The sequence below is a fragment of the Solea solea genome, chromosome 3 (genome assembly GCF_958295425.1).
Source record: "Solea solea chromosome 3, fSolSol10.1, whole genome shotgun sequence".
NCBI classification, from domain to species: domain Eukaryota; kingdom Metazoa; phylum Chordata; class Actinopteri; order Pleuronectiformes; family Soleidae; genus Solea; species Solea solea.
Window position 1 is genome coordinate 13,574,874 of NC_081136.1, and position 25,956 is coordinate 13,600,829.

Below are 25,956 nucleotides of genomic sequence, written 5' to 3' on the forward strand. Positions count from 1 at the left end.
GCAAACCAAATCTTTCAGTGAATTTCATTCTCTATTATCCTACTTGGGGGATATGGTTTGAGGCACTTCAGGACAATCAAATCAATCAGACTCCAGACACCAGTAACAACTACTTCAAAAACATTTGATAACTTTAAATGTTAAACAGAATTAGATAAAAAAAAAAAAAGATAGGGTTTTTAATACACTGCAGTGCTAGTAACAAAAAAAGTGATTGAACAGTTTACACAAAGGCGTACAGCCATGGATGGATGGATAATAGTTTGCCAACATCACGAGCAATGACTGAAAACTGTTAAAAGAAGAAACATTAACGCGTAATTCTTCTTGTTTTGTATTGATGACTCTTATTTTGAAGGAAAGACTTTTAGAACTTCGACATTTTCCGGGTCTGCACAACTTTGATTTTGCTATAAGAACAACTCACAGAGTCCAATTAAACCTCTCAAATGATCTTTATGGAATGTGGTTTATGGTCAATGTGAGAATAGCAGTAAGTTACTGCTATGTTTTATATGAAGTGAAGTTTAATTGTTTCAGTTCTAAACAATGAACTGCAATGTTTTATACATCATAATACGCTCATCACTACCACTATAAATAGAATCACGTGACACAGACGCTGTAAGCATGGTTTCATGGTTTAACAGGTGCACAATTAAAAACAGGTGTCTGGCAGGTGCAGTCCCTCCCTCAATCCTCTCGTGTGTATTCAACTTTTGTATTTTACTTCCACCTAGTGTCTCAGTTTGGAACAATTTAATATGAAGTGTTAAATTGAAGAAAACAGTATTTCTCAAGAATTATACTGCACCAAAATATTTGGATTATATATGTATAATTATGTAGGAAAAAGTTTAAATTGATCGTTCACCAGATTATTAATCTAATTTTCTGTAAATAAATAATTACGCACAATAAACTTTATATGAAGCTAATTTTTTAAAGCCAATTTAAAAAACTTAAATCTCACAATTTGGGCTTATTCTCTCACAATTGTCATCTTTCTAACAAGTTTTAATCTTTACTGACTATTTATTATGTCTTTGCTAAACAACTTACTGCATTTCTATAAATAAATTGCTTTTCTGTTCCCGAAACCGTTCAATAATTTAAATAAATAGGACTTGTGCCGGCCCTGAAACTACAAACAATAACTTTATTATAGTCCGCTGCTGTGACTTCTGCAGAGCAGACCATTATGAATGAGAAGTAGACCCGGTCAGTTTGATGTTTTGTCGTAGGCCTTTAAAGCCGAATTACTTTAGTTATCCTGTCATTAGTTGATTATCAGCAAGGACACGATGTGTTTACCACCCAGCTGAATATAACAACGGAGCGACAACAACGAGATACCCCATATGGGGATCTATTTAACTCGGACGCTCCGATGCGCAAAGATACTGCGGCAATTGCTTTAAACTCGGTGAGTCGCAGTCAGCGTATGCTGGTATCACTCCGCCGGCAGAGGAAATGCTCGTAGACCAATCACATCTGTGTTTACACCATCACCTGTCAAACACACACACCCTCTGCTTTATTTTCTCTCTGTAAGGTAGGACTCCTCTATCTATTTTATTTACGCGTTTTATATAAATTTGAACACAGTGCAAGAAGGCAAATGGAGGGAAAGTCGGCTCGACTGGAACTAGAAGCAGTCTGGGTTAGCCAGGTTAGTGCCCCTGGTGCTAGCGCGCTGGAGCTGGTTATCTGCCTGCCTTGCAGGATGCCCGGCTTGTGTTTTTTAGCCGATTATCAGAAAGTCCTTGCGCACTAATCATCCCCGGCTGAGGTCGGAGCATAGTGATGTGTGTTAGCTTAGCGAACACGGCTAACAGGACGCTTGCACCTGCTTGGGTTAGCACAGGGTAACGTAGCCTTCCAGCTAATAAGAACAGCCATGCACGAGTGCATCGTGAAGCCTAGTAGTCAAAGATGTTAGTCGGCCAGAAAGATGATAGTGTATCGTGGTACTGAGCATCGTGCATGGTTAGGATAACATCACCGTATATACTTCTTATTTATCGTCTGCAAACTGGTGACACTGTGATATTGATGGTAACAATAGCTACCAGACGTTGTAGTCGGTTATTAGCTCCTTTGTTTCTGTCCTGCTTTTTTGAATTTAATCTCTTTGTGGGATTATTAGCAATTTACCATTGTGTTCGAATGTGATTATTCACAACAGGAGATCGTGTCCATTACAGGAGAGTTAAATTGTTTAATTTTGAATTTGGTCAAATTTATTTAATTTTCTGTGATTAAAATACATTTTTTATCTAACATGAATAAAGATGATGCACTGAGATCCACTACTAAAGTAAAAATAGCAAAAACAAAAATCAAGTGCAAATCTTCCCTATCTTGCAAGGTGAACTTGTTTCTTTGTTTGTTAAAATTCTGAATCTGGATTTGTATCCAGATCCCCACTAAAATATAATTTTTTCCTTTATCTACCCCCATAATCTACATCCCAACCAAATGTTGTCCTTTTACTGTTAAAGTTACTCTATTCACAGACAGACACATGCAGCCATAAACATAACTTCTTGATTGAGGTAAAAGCAGTTACTAAAAAGACCTTCATGCTTTTTAAAGAATAACTTTAGTTATCTGTGCTTCAAGTGTCACAAGTATTCATGTAGTAATGTAGCCTTATAATTGTAAAAAAAACCAAAAGTAATGTCAGAGTCAAAAGTAGCTTCAGTACTTAAATAGTACAATTACATTCCACCTTTGTACACAGCACACATTGATTTATAGACTCCACATTGTGTGTCAGCTCATTTCAACTTTCACTAAAACTCAATGAGTTGCATCAGCCAGTTTATTCTGCATGTTGTGCATACTATTACTATTTTTGCATGTGCAGTATCTGTTGTGGAGACCTCACTAGAATGCAAATCAATGCTGAGCATGAGCTTGTGGCGTCTGATCAAGCAGCTGTGCTGTGTTAAGCTAATATCCACCTGTGAGTCCAGAGGATGAATTCAAGGGCTGAATTTTCAAATCACAGAGGGAAAGACAGAGTTTTTTGTTTACCTTGTACAGTAAAACTTACATTCTGCCTTCCCATTTATTCCAACTTTTTCTGGGCCATTGTATTTGTAAAAGTTTAAAGACAATTTGAAGAGCAACAGAGAAATGGGAGGGGACTGAGAAGGAGGAGAGTGAATTGGACCCAAACTGTATAAGGTGCAGTGCAGTGTGGGTGTTTACAGTATTAACTTGGTCTCTGTGCTTTGGAGCTTTTTGATTTACAATGTGGACTTTTAGTCTTATTTTTTCCCCCATGTGCATTCAGGAGCTGAAACAAACACTCACACTGAAGCGCCTACGGTAGCCGCTAACTGGACGGACTCTCTGGCAATTGACCTTTTGCAGGTAAGCCTGGACTCGCTATGGACAGCATAGATAGACTAAGCAGTGTTGCTGTATATTTCTCACAGAGAATATCTATCTTGCACTTTTTTGACTGCAGTTGCTTCTTTTGGCTTTTAAAAGTGGTTAAGCAGTGACTAAACCAGCAGAATCAGATTTTTGCATGACTTTTCTCATCTGAATACACGCTGGAAGCACATAAAAAAAACGTTTTTTAAATAGTAACTCAAATTCATCATTGTGTTAAGCTACATGTGCAACACAGCAGATCAACAAATTAATGTGCATATCTGTTTAGGAGTAAGAAAGATCACCTTGGCTGTCAGCAAAGATTTCTTGGTTGAAAACAAAAATATTATGTAAAATGAAAGTTAGGCTCATCCCAAGCAACTCTACCTCTACCTACCTACCAGCCATGAATTTATCTAAAAAGAAAAAGGGACAGAATTAGATCTCCTTCACTGCCACATTTTTTACGAGGATGTTGTAAATTTGGGCTTTTAAGTATTCAAGTTAATTTAATTTCATCCATGATAACCACAATAGTCTCCCTAAGTCCTGCAACCTTCTGTGTTCACAAAGTCGGTCTCTTCTGTTGGTCAAATTTGGAGATATTGTTTTTTTTCTCTCTCTTGGTTGAGCCACTGGAGCAAAGTAACTTGACAAGATCCTGTTTGTAAAGAATGTGAGCAGCAGTTGTTTTGAGCCAAACACTTAATGTATGACTTGTGATCACCCCATCCCTGAGGCTTTGATTTGCTTTGGTTTTGTTGTTTGCCTGAGGCATGTTAAGTGTTAATTGGAGCACCTCAGGTGTTGGGGCACTGTCAGTTCAGACACATCTTTGAGCTTCTGGGGCCTGTGTATAGCAGACCTAAAGACGGTGTAGTCAGTGCTTTGTGAATATGAAATCTCAAGCAAATAAAGCAGCTAATTGTCCCCCTTTTTTTTTTGCCCTCTTCTTCTCAGTGGAATAGCGGAATAACTCTTGAACCATGAGCTCAGTGGCTGTGTTGACCCCGGAGAGCTTTGCGGAACATCGCAGTGGCCTCAAGGACCATGAGATTACAGGTAGAGTCCTGTCATCAGCTAACATGCTTTTATCGATGTAGCCCACACTAGTTAGACACACCAATCCAAGAGAGCAAGTATTTTACGTATTTACATGTCATACCTTCTAAAGCTTTCTCTATAGGGCAGGTATTGTTGTTATCGCTTGTATTCATCCTTGCATGCAGACTGTTTACTTACCTCGTCCTGACCCTTTTTTTATCGTTCTCTCTCTGGGCCAGGCTGCGTCCCAGAGGATGAAGCCTACATCCCCACTTACCTGGAAGCCTTCCCTCCGCTGCCGGAGAAGGGAGCGCCAGGAGAGAAGGCTGGGGAACCGGCTTCAGCATGGGGCAGCAAGATCAGGCCCATTAAAGCTTCTATCATCACCCAGGTTAAACAGATAAAAAGAAACACCTACTGTACATGTACACTTGCATAATAAAAGAAAGAAGTTACCATTGCTTATGCTCACTTTCTAATTTTGTTTTTACTTTAAAAGGGACAATATATAGACACATTGTTGCTATTAAAATTAATGAATCATAAAACTGTTTCTGTCCTACATTATCTGCTCTTTGGTTTTTTTTTTTGACGACTCCAGGCCATTTTAGCTGCTTTGATGCTGCTCAGTAAAATCCAACTGTTACAGGAAAAACAATGAAGACAGGTTGTTTGAAAAGTGAACACCTCCCCTCCTCCCCTCTAACCTGCTCTGTCCCCAGGTGTTTCACGTGCCCCTGGAGGAGCGTCGCTACAAGGACAACAGCCAGTTCGGGGAGGGTGAAGAGGCCAAAGTGTGCCTGGAAATCATGCAGCGGACGGGGGCCCATATTGAGCTATCCCTGGCTAAAGACCAGGGCCTGTCCATCATGGTCACTGGCAAACTGGACTCTGTCATGAAGGCTCGCAAGGAAATTGTGGCTCGACTGCAGACGCAGGTTATCTTATTATGTGCATTTGTGCATATGTTATATTAAATCTCAACACTGTGGAGTAAACTGTGCATGTCAGCCATGTTTTCTTGCCTATATCTATTAGCAAGAATAAGCTCAGAAAACCTCAATAACACATTTTCAAATAAAGAAAGTTTATAATATATTTTTCTGCCAGTCTACTTTTAGATTAAGTTGTGGGGTTATTTCACAATTCTTGCACGTTTATTTTCAATAGTTTGGATTTACAGGGATGTTAATTTCTTTATTTTAGGCCCTCATTTCCTCTCCTGACATCCGGACAATTAGTGGTTCGTTTTAGTTAGATAATTTTAACACGATCCGAAGAAAAACAAGTATGGTTGGTTTTTGCAGCAGATAGAAAACTACTTGCTGCACAGGTCGGCTACTTAGGGACAAATAGTTGAGGTGAAAAATGGCCGTCATCTCCCTAGAGGGGCCTCTTCTCGGCAAACTTGCTGATTTATACTTCCGTTGCTGCAGTGAGCTCCACCTGTTTAGCTGAGCTGCAGTTTTCAGCGCAATAGTATGGAAAACAATCTGTACCTGTTTGCAAAGTCAAATACTTTTGTTTTTGTTTACCTTTACCACATATTTGCTCAAATGGAGAAAATAACGTCTTTATCCTTAATCTGAAAGTGCTGCATCAACAAAGTTGGTTTTTAATGGACATACAGTATGTCAACGTTATCTGATGGAGATGAGATTTATCTAATACTAATACAATTATTTCAGGCAAGATAATGTTCTCTCATCCTGTTATTATTTTTGCCCTGTCACTGTTGTATAACTTAATCTCATTTGCCTTCCCCAGGCCTCAGCTACAGTTGCCATCCCCAAGGAGCACCATCGCTTTGTTATCGGTAAGAACGGTGAGAAGCTGCAGGAGCTGGAGCTGAAGACGGCCACGAAGATCGCTATTCCACGTCCTGACGACCCGAGCGGCAACATCCGCATCACCGGCACCAAGGAGGGCATCGAAAAAGCTCGACATGAGATTCTTCTCATCTCTGCCGAACAGGTCAGAATGTGGGCTTAATATTTGGTGCTATTTTTAAAAGATGTAGAGGGGTTGCAAGGGGGACTGATGTGTGATTTAAAAACAATTGTATTACCTTTTGTTCTGACTGTACCATTTAGTGTCGTTAGTCTATAATTGTCTCTTTCCACACAATTACTGGTAAATATTGAATAAACTGAAAATTTTTTGTTCGTCTCCTTGACGTCTCCTACTGTGCAGGGCGTCTAACAAGAAAGTAACACTTTTAATTGTAAGCATATGGGAAGATGAGCTTATTTTCCTGATCAGTTCATGATTTTTTTCTTCAGAACATGATGTCAATATTGTGAACTATGTGTGCCAGTCAAATCACGCAGCTACAAAACAGGAATATTTTTTTGCCACCAGAAGACTGTGTTCACTTTTTATATACGTTCTATGATATTGAATTACTTCTTGATCCCTTGATCCCTAACCACAGAGTTCACCACGTTTCATATTCTGCTGCGTGTTAATGAAAGTGTTTGCCTCCTCGCCCACCCACTCACCAGGACAAGCGTGCGGTGGAGCGTCTGTCCCTGGAGAAGGCCTTTCACCCCTTCATCGCTGGCGCCCACAACCGGCTTGTGCAGGAGCTGAGCCAGGAGACAGGCGCCCGCATCAGCATCCCTCCTCCCAGTCTGCCCAAGGACGAGATTGTTATCACCGGTGAAAAGGAGGCTGTCGCCCTAGCGGTCAACCGCATTCGAGCCATCTATGATGACAAGGTACATAGTGTTCCCCGTGATCATGGAGATCATGTCACTCTGCTTGCTCCAACTTGGCAGAACTGATTTATCTAATAAAGGAGGAATATTTACTCAACTAAATAATAGTTTAGTTAATTTAACTGTTCACATGTTACACTGTAACAAGTGATCCTGCATTAATAATTTAAACTAACTCTAAACTGAATTAACTCAATACTGGCTCCTACACTAGTCATTCTGTGTGTTCGGCTGCTAAAACTTAAATGCACAGGGAAATCACACAATTCCCATGAGCTCGTGCTTCTTCCTGAAGTCATCAATTTAAGTTGTTAGTGTTTTGACTGTGAGACCCCGAGCAGCAGAAATGACATACTGTCCGTTTCATCCCACTGCAGTGTGTTTGAGTATTCAGGTGGACTAATGGTAGAGGCAAAATCTGCAGCATAATATATTCTGTAACTGCAGCATTCACACTTCAGTGCCAAACAAAGACCCTTATTTCATGGCATATGTTTCTGTCTCTACTGTCAAAAAGTCATACTATTATTTTAACCTTATAAACACCTCGTGTTGTACTACCCTGAGTCAAAAATATTGGGTAGTTTTCTCTTATTTTGCATCCATGTTATGCTGCTGTTTTATTCACTTCTATTTTCCACCATATATTTGTTTTATTTTGTCTTTTACTGAGGATTATCTTTTCATTTGCGTTCATCTTTTTCATCAACACTAACTAAACATCAAAAATGGAAGCATAGAAAGGAAAAGAAAAAAGGAACAAAGCCAAATGCTACAGCAGCAGCAGGTTGTGGCTCAGTTTCAGGCTGTGTGGCTTCACATGTATGAGTGGTGATGTTTAATGTGTGCTTCTTCCCACTGTCTCAAAGTTACCTCCATCTCCACCTAGATCTTAAACCTCATCTATGATAAAAATGTTTGACAAGTGTGTGTGTTTTTGGAATTAGGAGGTTCAGACAATGTCGCAAGAAACTATAAACGATAGATGGATGAAAGGAAGTGCGTGTGTTTGTAAGTGTGCACCAGATAAGCTCTGGGAAGGAGCAAGCCCGGAGATAATGTGAAGAGAAAATTGGATTTTAGCAGAGAACAACAGGATGAGAATGCTAATGTTATGTATGTATGAGGTGAAAACAAATGCATTTTTTTTTTGTGCTTTCTTGCTTTCAATCATTTTCCCTCCAACTCTGCTCACCTTTTCTCTCTCTTCACTCGAATCACTACCCGCCACTATTCTTCCTGCTTGTTCCCTTTATTTCCTGTTCCCATCTTTACCACACTTAACTCCTGTGTTGTGCCACATCCTCCCACTGCCCGTCTACTTTTAAAGTCTTTTTCACGCCACTCATAACTTATCACTCTTGTACCTGCCTACCCTGCAGAAGAGGAAGACCACCACCATTTCTGTAGAGGTGAAGAAGTCACAGCATAAGTACATCATTGGTCCAAAGGGCAACACCCTGCAGGAGATCCTTGAGACCACGGGCGTGTCAGTGGAGATGCCTCCTCTGGACTCTGGCTCAGAGACAATCATCCTCAGAGGGGAGCCCGACAAGCTGGGACCAGCACTGACACAGGTCTACGCCAAGGTGAGTAGAGAGAGGAGTGTGTAGACAGAGGACGCTAAGCTAAGACATTTGCTCTTCCAAGTTTGAACTTTTTTTTTATCTCTGTGCAGGCGAAGAGTGTGATGGTGGTGGAGGTTACTGCTCCAGCATGGCTACATCGTTTCATCATTGGCAAAAAAGGACAGAACATCGGGCGAATCACACAGCAGCTACCGCGGGTAAGTGGTGAGAGCCAGTGTGTGTGGTATTTTTGTTCTTGTGTGCACATGAAGAGTCACATGAGAGATGGAGAGGGGGCAGCAGCATGACAGATAATATGAGGAACAGGGGCATAAGACTGATATTTGAGAAGGAGCAGCGTATATTTAATTGGCTCATTTTGATTTGCATGTGTAGGTTCACATTGAATTTACGGATGGTGAGGAGCGCATCAGTCTGGAGGGGCCAACAGAGGAGGTGGAGCTGGCTCAGGCTCAGATACAGGAGATCATCAAGGACCTGGTCAGTAGTCACTCATTGATTCTTAAACATCTTCAAAATCCAACTTTTTAAAACAATGGATTGTTGTTGTTGGTTTGTATAATAACTGGGTGACCTTATTTTCAAAAATATAATCCTGTAGGCAATAAGTTTATGGATGTTACTAGGTAACCTTTACAGAATAATTAGTGTTTGCTGTAGGGACGCACCGAAAATGAAAATTGTTGGCCGAAACCGAAAATCAGGAACACAACCGAAACCGAACCACAGAAAGAAACTGTGACGTCAATTCTGTACAGTTGTTTTTTTTTTTTTTAAATCTAATTTTGTTGTCATGGCTGGAACTGTGTGTACTTACCATTGCAATTGTATCGATTAATATTCATGCTTCGAAGAATAAATCAATTAAGAAACATTTTCATTGATTGATATAGAAGTGCACGAGCTGTGCGCTTCTCTGTATCCAACGCAGCCTGGACCATTTCTACTCCCCACTTCCTAGTAATGATCCTTATTATGCAGGGGGATCCAGTGAATGTGGCTGGGAGTTCTTAATCTGCACTGTATGCAGCAAAGAGACTTTCCAGCATTTAATAGGTGCTGTTCTCACATCTTGTTGGAACGTTTTTAGTTAATGTTCCCAACTGTTCTTGGACAGACTCGAAGCGGGAATAGATGGGCGTGTTCTGGCTGCAGTTTTTGCATGTCATCACAAGGTCCTGTTTCGGTGTTAAAAGTCTTTTTCGGCACATCTAGTTTGCTGTAATGATGACTTGGATATAACGCACACACCCACATCAGTTAGGGGTATATAGGTTTTTTTTTCAGTGCTTTTTTTTATAGGATCAAAGACCATAGAAGCACAGAGATGGATTTGACAGGATTCAGTACTGCACTCCTTTGACCCATGATGCTCAAAGTCACTTCTTAACTCCTCCTCTTTGTGTAGCTGGTGAGGATGGACTACACTGAAGTCATCATAGACCAGCGATTCCACAGACACCTCATTGGAAAAAACGGAGCCAACAGTAAGAAGTCTTGCTTTGTAATGATCTCAAAAGAAATAACACTTACACTACTAGCATTCAGGGTTTGCCATTTCTTTAAATGATTTAAGTTGATGTAAAGGATTTTGGAGAAACCACCCACCAAGATTTAATGTATGTAAAAGCAAACGCAATCATTTCTCCCTCTTCCTCCCTGCAGTAAATCGGATCAAGGAGCAGTACAAAGTGTCAGTACGAATCCCCCAGGACTCCGAACGAAGTGGTCTGGTCCGAATCGAAGGGGACCCAAAAGGAGTGCAGCTGGCACGCAGAGAACTCATCGAGATGGTCCAGAGGATGGTGAGAACAGTGTCAAAATAGACTGGTTCATTCACTACTTCAGTGCTCGGTACATAAAGCAAAGACAGCCTTATCCTTATTATGAGTGTTCCCCCCCCACCCCGTTCCCAGGAAAACGAACGCACCAAAGACATGATAGTGGAGCAGAAGTTCCATCGTACAATAATCGGCCAGAAGGGAGAAAAGATCAAAGAAGTCCGAGATAAATTTCCTGAGGTGAGTGTCTGCTCTGGCCATTCCAGCTGTCAGTGAAAGAACTTATTTTCTCTCAGATTTCCTTTGATCTTTATGAATATTATCTCATCTACTCCCAGGTCATTATCAATTTCCCTGACCCGTCGCAGAAGAGTGATATTGTCCAGCTGAGAGGGCCGAAGAACGAGGTGGAGAAATGTGCCAAATTCCTCCAGAAAATCATCGCTGACCTGGTACGACGCAGCGCTCTCTGTAGTCATGTCTTTGTTTGTTTCCGTTTCTCCATTTTTAAAATTGACAGCAGCTTTTTTTCTTTTTTCTCTTGTAGATTGAGAACAGCTTCTCACTCTCTGTTCCCATCTTCAAGCAGTTTCACAAAAACATCATTGGTAAGGGTGGCGCCAACATCAAAAAGGTGAGACCACATATACTTTGTGATAACATTGTGATTTTACATTGACACACGTCATATGTTAAGGAAATGTTATGTTTGGCCCTTTGATATGTTATTCACGTCTAATTTAAATGTTGTTTGTGCCGCCAGATCCGTGAAGAAACCAACACTAAGATCGACCTCCCGACAGAGAACAGTAACTCAGAGATGATCGTCATCACAGGCAAAAAGAGCAACTGTGAGGCGGCCAGAGAGCGAATCCTCGCCATCCAGAGAGAACTGGTGAGAACTGGTTTGTCCTGATTATATAGCCTGTGAGGGTTTATTTTTGTTAATGGTCCCCAAAATATCCTGTTGGCATGAGATGAGTTTATGGATTCAAGATTCAAGAAGAGCTTCTTCTTCAAAAGATGGAAGTTGTCATTAGTTGGCATCAGTAAAACCTTTTTAGTCACGTTATAGCAAATGAGCTAAAAAAAAAAAAGAAATCTTGTTGAGTCTCTTTTTCCTTCCCCACTTCTAAAAAAAAAACAACCAAAAAAGATAGACGATAAACTGCCAAATTATAGTTTCCTAGGATTCCAAGGATGCTGAAGTCAAAGCATTATGACTAATAGGGCATTAAGAGAAAAGGTGATTTGTCGATGTCAGTGGACAAGTCGTGTGAGGAGTCGCATGTTTTTGTCCCCCTCTCTGTGTGTAGACAATGCAATATCTCTCTGCAATCTCTGATTTAACTGAGAGTCGGGTACCCGGTCGCCTAATGACTAATATTTAAAAGGACATCTCACCAAAACAAGAGTTCAAATTAATTCAATCTCGAGGTCTGAGTATTTTAAAACTGTAGTCCCTTAAACCCACAAACGTCTTCTGTCCCTCTTCATCCCACCAGGCAAACATCAAAGAGGCGGAGGTCACTATCCCAGCCAAACTGCACAACTCTCTGATTGGCTCCAAGGGCTGCCTTGTGCGCTCCATCATGGAGGACTGCGGTGGCGTCCACATCCATTTCCCTGCCGAAGGCTCTGGCTCAGACAAGGTCACAATCAGAGGGCCAGCTGGAGAAGTGGAGAAGGCCAAGAAACAGCTGCTCCAGCTGGCAGAAGAAAAGGTTTGGTGGGAGAGGAAAAATGTGTGTGAGTGGATCAAAAGAGTGAATGACTGTAAAGTGAGTTACTGTCGCCTCTCTCGCCCTATTCAGCAAATCAACAACTTCACAGCCGAGCTGCAGGCAAAACCAGAGTACCATAAATTCTTAATTGGCCGCGGTGGGGCAAATATCCGCCGCGTGCGGGACAGGACGGGGGCCAGGATTATCTTTCCGTCACCAGACGACACAGAGCAGGAGCTCATCACCATTGTGGGGAAGGAGGAGGCTGTTCGTCAGGCTCAGAAGGAGCTGGAAAATCTGGTCAAAAACCTGGTAATTATACTCTGTGCTTAAATGTGCTTGGCAAACACAGAATATTATATGTCTCTGAAAACCGTTGCAAATTGAATGGCAAAAGCGGGAATATAGTGGTTTCCCTAAAATATCCCTCCACTCACTATTTTCCCCATTCCCTCCTCCTCCAGGATGATGTGGTGGAGGACAGCATGGTGGTGGACGTCCGCCACCACCGCCACTTTGTATGCCGGAGAGGCCAGGTGCTGCGGGAGCTGGCCGAGGAGTACGGCGGCGTGGCTGTGAGCTTCCCTCGTACTGGAGCCAACAGTCAGCGGGTCACGCTGAAGGGAGCCAAAGACTGTGTGGAGGCTGCAAAGAAACGCATCCAAGAGGTCATCGAGGACCTGGTTAGACACAACTTAAAAACCAATTGTTGTGATTAAAAGTGTGTTCTTGCTGTATTTTATAATCTGCGACTGACTTTGGAAAGACTCCTGGCGATTGATATCTGTATTTAGCACAATATCTGTGTACAGATTGAAGCTAAATCGAAGTTCTGTAAGAATTCACTGCCAACAGTGGTGGTATTTTATTTTATACGCAGGATCAGGAAGTCAATAAGGACATTTAATGTTTTCAAGGACTCTACATCCAGATCTTTTTTGGGGAATAACTAACAAGCCTCAAAGCACATTTTGCTCAGTGGTTTGTGATGGCAACGGTTTCCCCCGTGTGAACATGATTTGTGTTTCAGTGTCAGTTCTGTTGTTACACAGCTGTCTCGCTCTTGTCCTTCCTCCTCTCTCTTGAGCAGGAGTCTCAGGTGAGCGTGGAGGTTGCCATCCCTCAGCGCTACCACCGCGCTGTGATGGGGCCCAAAGGCTGCCGCATACAGCACCTCACCAGGGAGCACGAGGTTCAAATCAAGTTCCCCGAGAGAGACGACAGCGCTGCAGGTCAGAAATATAACACACAAAAGTGTAACTGTGGCAGTAGCAGCACAAAGGCTCTCTGCATGTGTTGAAAATCTAAGAATGTAGGTGTAGGAATACCATAAATGTAGATTTGGCAAAAGCACCTACTAATAGAAACGTATGGGAAACATGTATGCTCAATAAGGCCATACATCCTCTTTCTTTATTATTTTGTTGAACATCACTATATTGATTTCCAACAGTTTAAAATGACTAAACAAACACAAGCAACAGACTGTGCACGTGAGAGAGAAAAATTAAAAATGAAAACAAACAATTTTCTCTGTGTCCACCAGCGTCAACACTAGGGCTGAATTACTCAATTAATCGATTACTAAATTAATGAACAATTTTGATAATCGATGAACCACTCTGAGTGTGTTTTTTTTTTTTCCAACAATTAAAACAAGTTTTCTGTTTTTTCAGCGTCTTAAATATGAATATTTTCTGGTTTCTTTGCTCCATAAAACAAAGAAATCATTAAAACTGAATCATTTTGGTTTGTGGGCAAAACGAGACATTTGAGAACATCATCATTTCCAGGTTTGAGAAACACCGATCAACATTTTTCACCATTTTCTGGACCAATCACTCCATCAATCGAGAAAATAATGGACAAATTAATCGATTTATGAAAATTATGGTTCGTTGCAGCCTCATTTCTACACACGTACAAATACACACATACAATTTGTCATGGTCATTTTTCAGGTCAGGAGCCTCCACCACAAGAAAATGGTGAAGTGAGTCCAGAGGCAGAGTTTGTTCCCCGCAAGTGTGACATCATCATCATCTCTGGGAGGGTAGAGAAGTGTGAGATGGCCAAAGTCGCCTTGCTGGTAAGACACCATTTGTCTTCTTCCGTTAAAGATCTGATGTCGTCCGTCTTCTCCTTTTTCTAAAATAACAATCTTGTCACCGTCTCCTCCTCCAGGCGCTGGTGCCCATAACGGAGGACGTGGAGGTGTCTTATGAGCTGCATCGCTACATCATTGGTCAGAAGGGGAGTGGAATCAGGAAGATGATGGAGGAGTATGAGGTTAGCTAACACTCTGGCGCCATCTTCTGGCCAAGGGACACGTGTAGGATACATAAAGTCAAGGATTTTCTCCTTTTTACTAAGACTTTTTTACCTTTCAGGAGATGATATAAGCGATGTGTGGTTGCGTGTGTGTGTGTGTGTGTGTTGTGGTGCAGGTGAACATCTGGGTGCCGCAGCCTGAGAAGCAGCTGGACGTGATCAAGGTGACGGGGCTGGCGGCAAACGTGGAGCGAGCCAAACACGGTCTGCTGGAGCGGGTGAAAGAACTGCAGGCCGAGCAGGAGGACAGAGTAAACGGCTCTTATTGAAGTCCAGTTGTTCTGTTTCTTAGTACTCACTTTTACCACCTCCGCAGTGGAGGTTATGTTTTCTTAACTCAAAACGTTAAATGTAGGATTATAATATAATGTCCTGAGGGTTTTATCCAAGGAAGAAATTATGAGGTTTTAGTAGATACAAATCTGAATGCAGCATTGTTTGTTAACCTTATGACACTGTGGGAAACTGAGTGTAAACAAATAGTGTAAACTCATTTTATAGATGCATTTTTATGCTCACGGCCTCTCGTACACTTTCTAGATTTCAATAGCACAGTACTCCATGTCTTATAAGTAGCTCCGCCTTTCATACTCCTCTTTGTTCTCTGTATTAGTTTTGTTTTATTTATGTTGTAATAGAAAATTGCAGCTGTTTTAAATTGCACCAGTCTCCTTTTATGTTTGACAGTTTTGAGTATGTGTTTATTATTTAAACTGAACAGAAAATGGTTAGTTGTTTTGGCCAAGTCTGGTTTATTTAAAGGTTATATGAAGAGTTTAATAAAGGTGCAAGTCAACTTAAATTCAAATGCAGCTACAGCTAAATTACAGGATATTTGTGCCTCAGTTGATAATGTCATCAACTTGTTTGTTTGATGTATAAACTTTCTAATCCTGAATGTGCCACACTTTTGTCATACTGTAAACTGTGCATATTGTTTGTGTTCAAATAGCCCTCTGCTTTGTTTTGCTCTCAGGCTCTGCGCAGCTTCAAGGTGACCATGTCTGTAGATCCCAAGTTTCATCCCAAGATCATCGGTCGTAAAGGAGCCGTGATCTCCCAAATCAGAAAAGACCACGACGTCAGCATCCAGTTCCCCGACAAAGGAGACGAGCAGCAGGTGTGTCCGGTAGCTGAACGCATCCTCGAACACATCGTTTCCTCCTCTGTTTCCCCTCGGTTGATTTTTGTATGGAAACGGGTATTTACGTATAAATAAAGTTGATACTTTTCTCTCAGGATGTGATCGTGATCTCGGGGTACGAGCGAAACGTGGAGGAGGCGCGTCAGTCCATCCAGCAGCTGGTGGCTGAGTTACAGGAGATGGTGAGCCAAGACGTTCACCTGGACCCGAGGACCCACGCTCGCATCATCGGAGCCCGCGGCAAAGCCATCCGCAAACTGATGGAGGAGTTCAAGGTTAGATTTGGTTTTGTTGTGTTGCGTTCTCCATCCTGCACTCAGAAAACAGCTTGAACCTGCTGTGACCTCCCACGTCACCATGTTTTTGTTCCTCTCGTTCATATTTTCAGGTGGATATCCGGTTTCCTCAGCCTGGTTCAGATGAACCCGACAAAGTGACTGTGACGGGTCTTCCCGAGACTGTCGACAACGCCATCGACCACCTGCTCAACCTGGAGGAAGAATATGTAAGTATGATGATGACTCACTGACAGTACGCCTATCAGTAAAACCCTGTGAGGGTTGGTTTTCTGGTACAAAACATAAACCAAATCTCTTTGGTGTTAGGTGAGAGGATTATCAACGTATTCACACTCTTTATATGCTCATATATTGTGATGTCATGTTTGAGGATTCAAGGATTCGTGTTTTTCACATGCACAGAGTGTTCTCTCTCTTTATTGTGCAAAAGAGTCTTCACTGGACCAGCAGAGTCAATGGAGATAACTCAATAATAGAATAAGTAGAATGGAAGATGACCCAAGAATGGTGTAGAAGAATAATGTGCAAGCCAGTTGTAATTGGAAGTAAAAAGGTTTGATTTCATCAGCTGAATACATAGCAGCAGTTTTATTTGTTTAAGTAGTGGTGTGAATGGAATGCACCATAAAGTCTATTTAAAACACAGGTTGGCATATTCAAATGTAAAGCCATCACAGGACTTTAAGGTTATCAAGTTAAATATTGATATAGAACTTAAAACGTGCACATTCAAGTTCCTTCTGTAAAAAAACAATTTGCATTTTTAAATAAGCTGTTGGATCTGAATGATCTGCTCTTTTCAATATTTCTGGGCTGTGAGGGCTTTATCATCTCCTGATCATCACTTTTGTTTATACCTGAATGTATTATTTTTAATTTTATTCCTTACTATAATGCTGTTATGGCATTCTGTGTCTATGTATGAGTACAGTAGGATTTTATGCCTAATAATGTGAATTGTTTTATGTTTGGACAATGTGTTTCTCTTGTTATGTCTTATATGTCGACATTTTGGTGATATTACAGAATGTTTTTTGTCTTTTAATGTTTACTTTATATATTTTTATTATTATTATTATTATTATTATGCATATTAATGAATGCAAATGCATAAAAACACCTCAGTAACGACAGTGCAGAGGTTGAACGAGGTTGAAGTTCCCGCGAATGAGCTCTCTTCTTGTCTCAGATGCTCAACGTGACGGAGACGGAGACGTTGGCCGCTTACATGAAGCCCCCGTCTCGCTACGGAGGAGGAGCGGGCGGAGCGGACGACAGCAGTGGAGGTCCAGCTAAGGGCTTTGTGGTGCGGGACGCCCCCTGGAACGCAGCAGGGACCAAGGTGGGGGGCGTGCAGAGTTTTTAGTTTTCTAGTCAGTTTTAATTTGCCATAAACCCAGACAACAAATACTGTACACCATGTAATGGAAGCACGGCATAGTGACTGCTCACTTGAAAGATGTCATTTTGTTTGTTTGATCAGCTTGACATGATCCAATTTTCTAGATGAACTTTTTTAAACCAACGTATAACACTTTGATACAACACAACAAGTGTTTCCTGTGCACATATTGCACATTTAGCATTTCTAATGCACTTTGCTCGTAACGTATTATAATTTGAAATAGTTAGGGCTTTGATGATAACAAGTTTACGTCACGCTTTGACAGTCGAAGCTAAAAAAAAAACTCTGACACTCGGAAATAAGATGCAACACAAAATCACACCTAATGTCAAAATAAATAAGGAAACAGAACTATAAAAATAAGAAGACTTCACAAATAAAAGATAATGAAAACGCCTGAGATTTTGTACTGTTTTATAAACTATGTCTTGTTAGTACACAAATACCCGTGTGCATGGGTGGCTCAGTGGTTAAGACCGGTACCCTGCGTGCGAAAGACCTCATGGTCGCAATGGTCGCAAGTTCGACTCCACCCCTGGCTGATTGTACTCAATTCCATTGTAAGTCAATTTGGATAAATGACATTAATGTAATATGTCTGTAGACGTGTGCACTCATTTTCTTTATTTTTTTTCTTCAGGCTCCTGACATGAGCAGCGCGGAGGATTTCCCCACATTCGGAACCAGCGTGGCCCCGAAACAAGCGTCAGCCTGGGGCCCCAAGAAGTTCTGAAGCTGCTCATCCGGAGGAAAACAAAAACTTGTGTAAAGTAGATGATGAGAGACAAATCTCTAATGAAATTGCTGCTCGCCTTCCTTTCCTCCCTTCCTTCCTTCCTCCCTTCCTCCCTCCCTCTGTAGTGATCTCCCGTCTCTTTCTCTGTAAAACCACCTTGTTTCCAACCTCCCACAACCAGCCACATTGAATTTTTGGAGAACTATCCCTTTTTTTTTTTTTGTCCTTATCCGTCTCTCTTCTTGGTACCTCTACGTCCTCCTCCTTCTTCAGAGGAAGGGAAAAAAAAGGGAAAAAAAAGAGAAAAGAACGTTGAATGCTCCTTTCATAGTTTTGCTGTTGCGCTCTCTGCCTCTCGGGTTTCACCACTCCTGGGGCTGTTGTTGAATCATTCATAAAGAAACCCCCCCCCCCCACACACACTATTTTTCACCCATGAAGGATGCAAACAGTCAGCTGATTAGAGTCGGTCGGACATGTTGGAGTATATGGAGACAGGTGAAGGTGGATGGATGTAGGAGATCTAAGGGCAGCAGCGGTGTGAGTGACTGTTTGAGAACAACAGCGTCCTTTAAGCTTCTTTTCCTGTGATTATTTGATAACGAGGGTTTTTGTTGACATTACCTTTTAATGTGGTGCAGCAGGTGAGGCAATGAGCTGCGTGTGTGTGTGTGTGTGTGTGGGATCAGGAGAAGTTTTTCACCCACAAGTGTTTGCAGATCCCTTTTTTTAATTCATTTGAGGGCGGAGGAGCCGAGACGTTGAAGCGTGTTGTTTTGTAACGAAGGTCGTTTTTCTCACACCTGTTTTTATTTATTTAAACCACAAAAGAAGGAGCCATTTTATTTGAACTACTGTGAATCCTGCGTTTTTATAAAAGCCCTCTCTGTAGCTTGATGCTGACGACCTTGTGTTTGGGGCGTGAATGTTGTACATGCGGGTTTTAGAACATGTTATCTGTTATGTGTACGTGTACAAAGGACTTTTCACTATTTTTTTAAACTGTTTTGTTAGTTTCTGGCATATTTGGAAGACTGTATGTTGTAGGTTTGTGTGTGAGTGAGTGCAAGTTAAGATGTATAGTTGAATGAAGCGGAACCAAACTTCTCCATGGTCTTTGTCCGTTTGTCTCTCTCGCTCTCTCTCTCTCCTCTGAGCTGTTCTCAGAGCTCGTTCGGTTTTTTGAACTCTCTCGGCTTGATCTCTTGATTTGTGTCAACATGAACATGATGCTGCTTATAAATAATCAGGAAAAAAACTTCCCAAAAATACAAACGTAACAGCTACAGTTTGGTTTAACGTGTGTGGAGTGATATTTTGTAGCAGAAAACTGTGTTGAACCCCAAAATCCCTTTTCCCAGCTCTGAGATTTAAAACGCGTTTCCTTTGCTAAATCAAGTGAATTAAATCAAACATACACACCTGGGGTTTTTAAAAGGAACAGTTGAACACTTTGGGAAACTTGCTTGTTCGAACATCGATGCCACTCTGATGCCTGGGAGGTAAAACTAGAGCCATTGATTTGACTCGACATAAAAACTGAAACAAAGGGGGAAAATAAAGAAAACACAGCTACCGTTTGTTTAATTTGTGCAAAAAACTAGTTTTAGAATTTTTTAATTGAATGAAAGTCAATACATAAAACATGCAGTATATTATGTGTTATTGTGACCTTTACATATACATACACTAGAGGTCAACCAATATCTGTTTTTCTGTGGCGAATAACGATCTTTTGATTGTCGCTTTTTTTGATACACTTTACATTTTATCAGATAGAGAATTAGTGACAGTTAAATAATAACCAATGATACACAAAGTCCTACTTTACTATGACATTTTTGTCCTTTTTTGGACGACATACTATACTATGACATTTTTGTCACCTTTTGGACAACATACTAAACTATGACATTTTGTCTAATTTTGGACGACATACTAAACTATGACATTTTTGTCACATTTTGGACGACATACTAAACTATGACATTTTGTCTCATTTTGGACGACATACTAAACTATGACATTTTTGTCACATTTTGGACGACATACTAAACTATGACATTTTTGTCACATTTTGAACGACATACTATACTATGACATTTTTGTCACCTTTTGGACGACATGCTAAACTATGACATTTTTGTCACTTTTTGGACGACATACTAAACTATGACATTTTTGTCACTTTTTGGACGACATACTATACTATGACATTTTTGTCACTTTTTGGACGACATACTAAACTATGACCTTTTTGTCACTTTTTGGACGACATACTAAACTATGACCTTTTTGTCACTTTTTGGACGACATACTATACTATGACATTTTTGTCACTTTTTGGACGACATACTAAACTATGACATTTTTGTCACTTTTTGGACGACATACTATACTATGACATTTTTGTCACTTTTTGGACGACATACTAAACTATGACCTTTTTGTCACTTTTTGGACGACATACTAAACTATGACCTTTTTGTCACTTTTTGGACGACATACTATACTATGACATTTTTGTCACATTTTGGACGACATACTAAACTATGACATTTTTGTCACTTTTTGGACGACATACTAAACTATGACCTTTTTGTCACTTTTTGGACGACATACTATACTATGACATTTTTGTCACTTTTTGGACGACATACTATACTATGACATTTTTGTCACTTTTTGGACGACATACTAAACTATGACCTTTTTGTCACTTTTTGGACGACATACTAAACTATGACCTTTTTGTCACTTTTTGGACGACATACTATACTATGACATTTTTGTCACATTTTGGACGACATACTAAACTATGACATTTTTGTCACTTTTTGGACGACATACTAAACTATGACCTTTTTGTCACTTTTTGGACGACATACTAAACTATGACCTTTTTGTCACTTTTTGGACGACATACTATACTATGACATTTTTGTCACTTTTTGGACGACATACTAAACTATGACATTTTTGTCACTTTTTGGACGACATACTATACTATGACATTTTTGTCACTTTTTGGACGACATACTAAACTATGACCTTTTTGTCACTTTTTGGACGACATACTAAACTATGACCTTTTTGTCACTTTTTGGACGACATACTATACTATGACATTTTTGTCACATTTTGGACGACATACTAAACTATGACATTTTTGTCACTTTTTGGACGACATACTAAACTATGACCTTTTTGTCACTTTTTGGACGACATACTATACTATGACATTTTTGTCACATTTTGGACGACATACTAAACTATGACATTTTTGTCACATTTTGGACGACATACTAAACTATGACATTTTTGTCACATTTTGGACGACATACTAAACTATGACATTTTTGTCACATTTTGGACGACATACTAAACTATGACATTTTGTCTCATTTTGGACGACATACTATACTATGACATTTTGTCACATTTTGGACGACATACTATACTATGACATTTTTGTCACTTTTTGGACGACATACTATACTATGACATTTTTGTCCTTTTTTGGACGACATACTATACTATGACATTTTTGTCACCTTTCGGACGACATGCTAAACTATGACATTTTTGTCACCTTTTGGACGACATGCTAAACTATGACATTTTTGTCACCTTTTGGACAACATACTAAACTATGACATTTTTGTCACATTTTAGATGACATACTAAACTATGACATTTTGTCACCTTTTGGACGACATACTAAACTATGACATTTTGTCTAATTTTGGACGACATACTAAACTATGACATTTTTGTCACATTTTGGACGACATACTAAACTATGACATTTTTGTCACATTTTGAACGACATACTAAACTATGACATTTTGTCTCATTTTGGACGACATACTAAACTATGACATTTTTGTCACATTTTGGACGACATACTAAACTATGACATTTTTGTCCTTTTTTGGACAACATACTATACTATGACATTTTTGTCACCTTTTGGACGACATGCTAAACTATGACATTTTTGTCACTTTTTGGACGACATACTATACTATGACATTTTTGTCACTTTTTGGACGACATACTAAACTATGACATTTTGTCACCTTTTGGACGACATACTAAACTATGACATTTTGTCTAATTTTGGACGACATACTAAACTATGACATTTTTGTCACATTTTGGACGACATACTAAACTATGACATTTTTGTCACATTTTGAACGACATACTAAACTATGACATTTTGTCTCATTTTGGACGACATACTAAACTATGACATTTTTGTCACATTTTGGACGACATACTAAACTATGACATTTTTGTCCTTTTTTGGACGACATACTATACTATGACATTTTTGTCACCTTTTGGACGACATACTAAACTATGACATTTTTGTCACTTTTTGGACGACATACTATACTATGACATTTTTGTCACTTTTTGGACGACATACTAAACTATGACCTTTTTGTCACTTTTTGGACGACATACTAAACTATGACCTTTTTGTCACTTTTTGGACGACATACTAAACTATGACATTTTTGTCCTTTTTTGGACGACATACTATACTATGACATTTTTGTCACCTTTTGGACGACATGCTAAACTATGACATTTTTGTCACTTTTTGGACGACATACTATACTATGACATTTTTGTCACTTTTTGGACGACATACTAAACTATGACATTTTTTCACCTTTTGGACGACATACTAAACTATGACATTTTGTCTAATTTTGGACGACATACTAAACTATGACATTTTTGTCACATTTTGGACGACATACTAAACTATGACATTTTTGTCACATTTTGAACGACATACTAAACTATGACATTTTGTCTCATTTTGGACGACATACTAAACTATGACGTTTTTGTCACATTTTGGACGACATACTAAACTATGACATTTTTGTCCTTTTTTGGACGACATACTATACTATGACATTTTTGTCACCTTTTGGACGACATACTAAACTATGACATTTTTGTCACTTTTTGGACGACATACTATACTATGACATTTTTGTCACTTTTTGGACGACATACTAAACTATGACCTTTTTGTCACTTTTTGGATGACATACTAAACTATGACCTTTTTGTCACTTTTTGGACGACATACTAAACTATGACATTTTGTCCTTTTTTGGACGACATACTAAACTATGACATTTTTGTCCTTTTTTGGACGACATACTATACTATGACATTTTTGTCACATTTTGGACGACATACTAAACTATGACATTTTTGTCACATTTTGGACGACATACTAAACTATGACATTTTTGTCACATTTTGGACGACATACTAAACTATGACATTTTTGTCACATTTTGAACGACATACTAAACTATGACATTTTGTCTCATTTTGGACGACATACTAAACTATGACATTTTTGTCACATTTTGGACGACATACTAAACTATGACATTTTTGTCACATTTTGGACGACATACTTAACTATGACATTTTTGTCACATTTTGGACGACATACTAAACTATGACATTTTTGTCACATTTTGGACGACATACTAAACTATGACATTTTTGTCACATTTTGGACGACATACTAAACTATGACATTTTGTCACATTTTGGACGACATACTAAACTATGACATTTTGTCACATTTTGGACGACATACTAAACTATGACATTTTTGTCACATTTTGGACGACATACTAAACTATGACATTTTTGTCACATTTTGGACGACATACTAAACTATGACCTTTTGTCACTTTTTGGACGACATACTAAACTATGACCTTTTTGTCACTTTTTGGACGACATACTAAACTATGACATTTTGTCCTTTTTTGGACGACATACTAAACTATGACATTTTTGTCACATTTTGGACGACATACTAAACTATGACATTTTTGTCACATTTTGGACGACATACTAAACTATGACATTTTGTCTCATTTTGGACGACATACTAAACTATGACATTTTTGTCACATTTTGGACGACATACTAAACTATGACATTTTTGTCACATTTTGGACGACATACTAAACTATGACATTTTTGTCACATTTTGGACGACATACTAAACTATGACATTTTTGTCACATTTTGGACGACATACTAAACTATGACATTTTTGTCACATTTTGGACGACATACTAAACTATGACATTTTGTCTCATTTTGGACGACATACTAAACTATGACATTTTTGTCACATTTTGGACGACATACTAAACTATGACATTTTTGTCACATTTTGAACGACATACTAAACTATGACATTTTGTCTCATTTTGGACGACATACTAAACTATGACATTTTTGTCACATTTTGGACGACATACTAAACTATGACATTTTGTCTCATTTTGGACGACATACTAAACTATGACATTTTTGTCACATTTTGGACGACATACTAAACTGACATTTTTGTCACATTTTGGACGACATACTAAACTATGACATTTTTGTCACATTTTGGACGACATACTAAACTATGACATTTTTGTCACCTTTTGGACGACATACTATACTATGACATTTTTGTCACATTTTGGACGACATACTAAACTATGACATTTTTGTCACATTTTGGACGACATACTAAACTATGAAATTTTTGTCACATTTTGGACGACATACTAAACTATGACATTTTTGTCACATTTTGGACGACATACTAAACTATGACATTTTTGTCACATTTTGGACGACATACTAAACTATGACATTTTTGTCACATTTTGGACGACATACTAAACTATGACATTTTGTCTCATTTTGGACGACATACTAAACTATGACATTTTTGTCACATTTTGGACGACATACTAAACTATGACATTTTTGTCACATTTTGAAGGACATACTAAACTATGACATTTTGTCTCATTTTGGACGACATACTAAACTATGACATTTTTGTCACATTTTGGACGACATACTAAACTATGACATTTTTGTCACATTTTGGACGACATACTAAACTATGACATTTTTGTCACATTTTGGACGACATACTAAACTATGACATTTTTGTCACATTTTGGACGACATACTAAACTATGACATTTTGTCACATTTTGGACGACATACTAAATCCTATGCCAATATACAGCAGGAAGAGCAAATAAGTGAGTTTCCCTAAATGTTGAACTGTTATTTGAGACACATTTTAATGGCAAGGAAGAGCTCTAGAGTCGGAGTAATAGACTCCCAAGTCAGCGGACATTCAAACCTAAATAAAAAACAAACAAACGCAAAGACAGAAAACTCAGGGTCCAACTGAAAAAGTCAGAGCTGGTGTATAAGTTTCACATTAAAGCTGAAAACAGATGAGTAAATTAAACCGACTATGCAACCCAACAGGATCATCCAGCAGATAGCCATCTGTCAACGGTCCGTTCCTGTTGTGTTTACGACATCATTACTTAACGTTTGTGGGACAGGAAAGTTGTCATTTGTCTGTTTTTAGTTGTTGAACTTGAGGCTGATTCTCTCTCTTCGTGTGTATATGTTCATAAACGGCAGGATAGTGCTGCCACTGAAGCAGCCTCCATTTCTGTAAAAACAAAAAACAAAAAAAAAAACACCCACTATTGGCCTTAATGAGTAATTAGTCTACGTTTTGGAACGGTGTGATTGACTTAAGTATGCAACACTGCAATAACATGTCAGTGACCAGTGAAGTTTTTTTCCTACTTTAAATAAAATGTGAAAAAAAAAGGAACCAGAAACACCAGTAGGTTTTTGTCTTTTCTTCTGTATATTTAATTTATACTCCCTACCCCCCCCCCCCCCCCCCCCCC

General features: G+C 39.3%; 1 protein-coding gene across 2 annotated transcripts; it reads left to right on the top strand.

The window, feature by feature from the left end:
- Window positions 1–1,460: 1,460 nt before the first annotated feature.
- hdlbpb (high density lipoprotein binding protein b) lies at window positions 1,461–25,944 on the top strand. 2 transcript variants are annotated; one of them, XM_058623542.1, is made up of 28 exons: window positions 1,461–1,555; window positions 3,305–3,384; window positions 4,351–4,452; window positions 4,674–4,825; window positions 5,157–5,372; window positions 6,202–6,408; window positions 6,939–7,154; window positions 8,537–8,743; window positions 8,833–8,940; window positions 9,119–9,223; window positions 10,152–10,230; window positions 10,409–10,548; window positions 10,660–10,764; window positions 10,863–10,976; window positions 11,072–11,158; window positions 11,288–11,419; window positions 12,030–12,248; window positions 12,339–12,560; window positions 12,713–12,931; window positions 13,339–13,480; window positions 14,210–14,337; window positions 14,433–14,537; window positions 14,696–14,830; window positions 15,556–15,699; window positions 15,819–15,998; window positions 16,112–16,228; window positions 17,212–17,364; window positions 18,068–25,944. In XM_058623542.1, the coding sequence occupies exons 3-28, from the start codon at window positions 4,377–4,379 to the stop codon at window positions 18,158–18,160; spliced, it is 3,801 nt and encodes a 1,266-aa protein (XP_058479525.1). In that variant the 5' UTR covers window positions 1,461–1,555; window positions 3,305–3,384; window positions 4,351–4,376; the 3' UTR covers window positions 18,161–25,944. The 2 variants fall into 2 exon arrangements, with proteins under 2 accessions (XP_058479525.1, XP_058479526.1); XM_058623543.1 differs by lacking the exon at window positions 1,461–1,555 and adding an exon at window positions 1,589–1,672.
- Window positions 25,945–25,956: the final 12 nt, after the last annotated feature.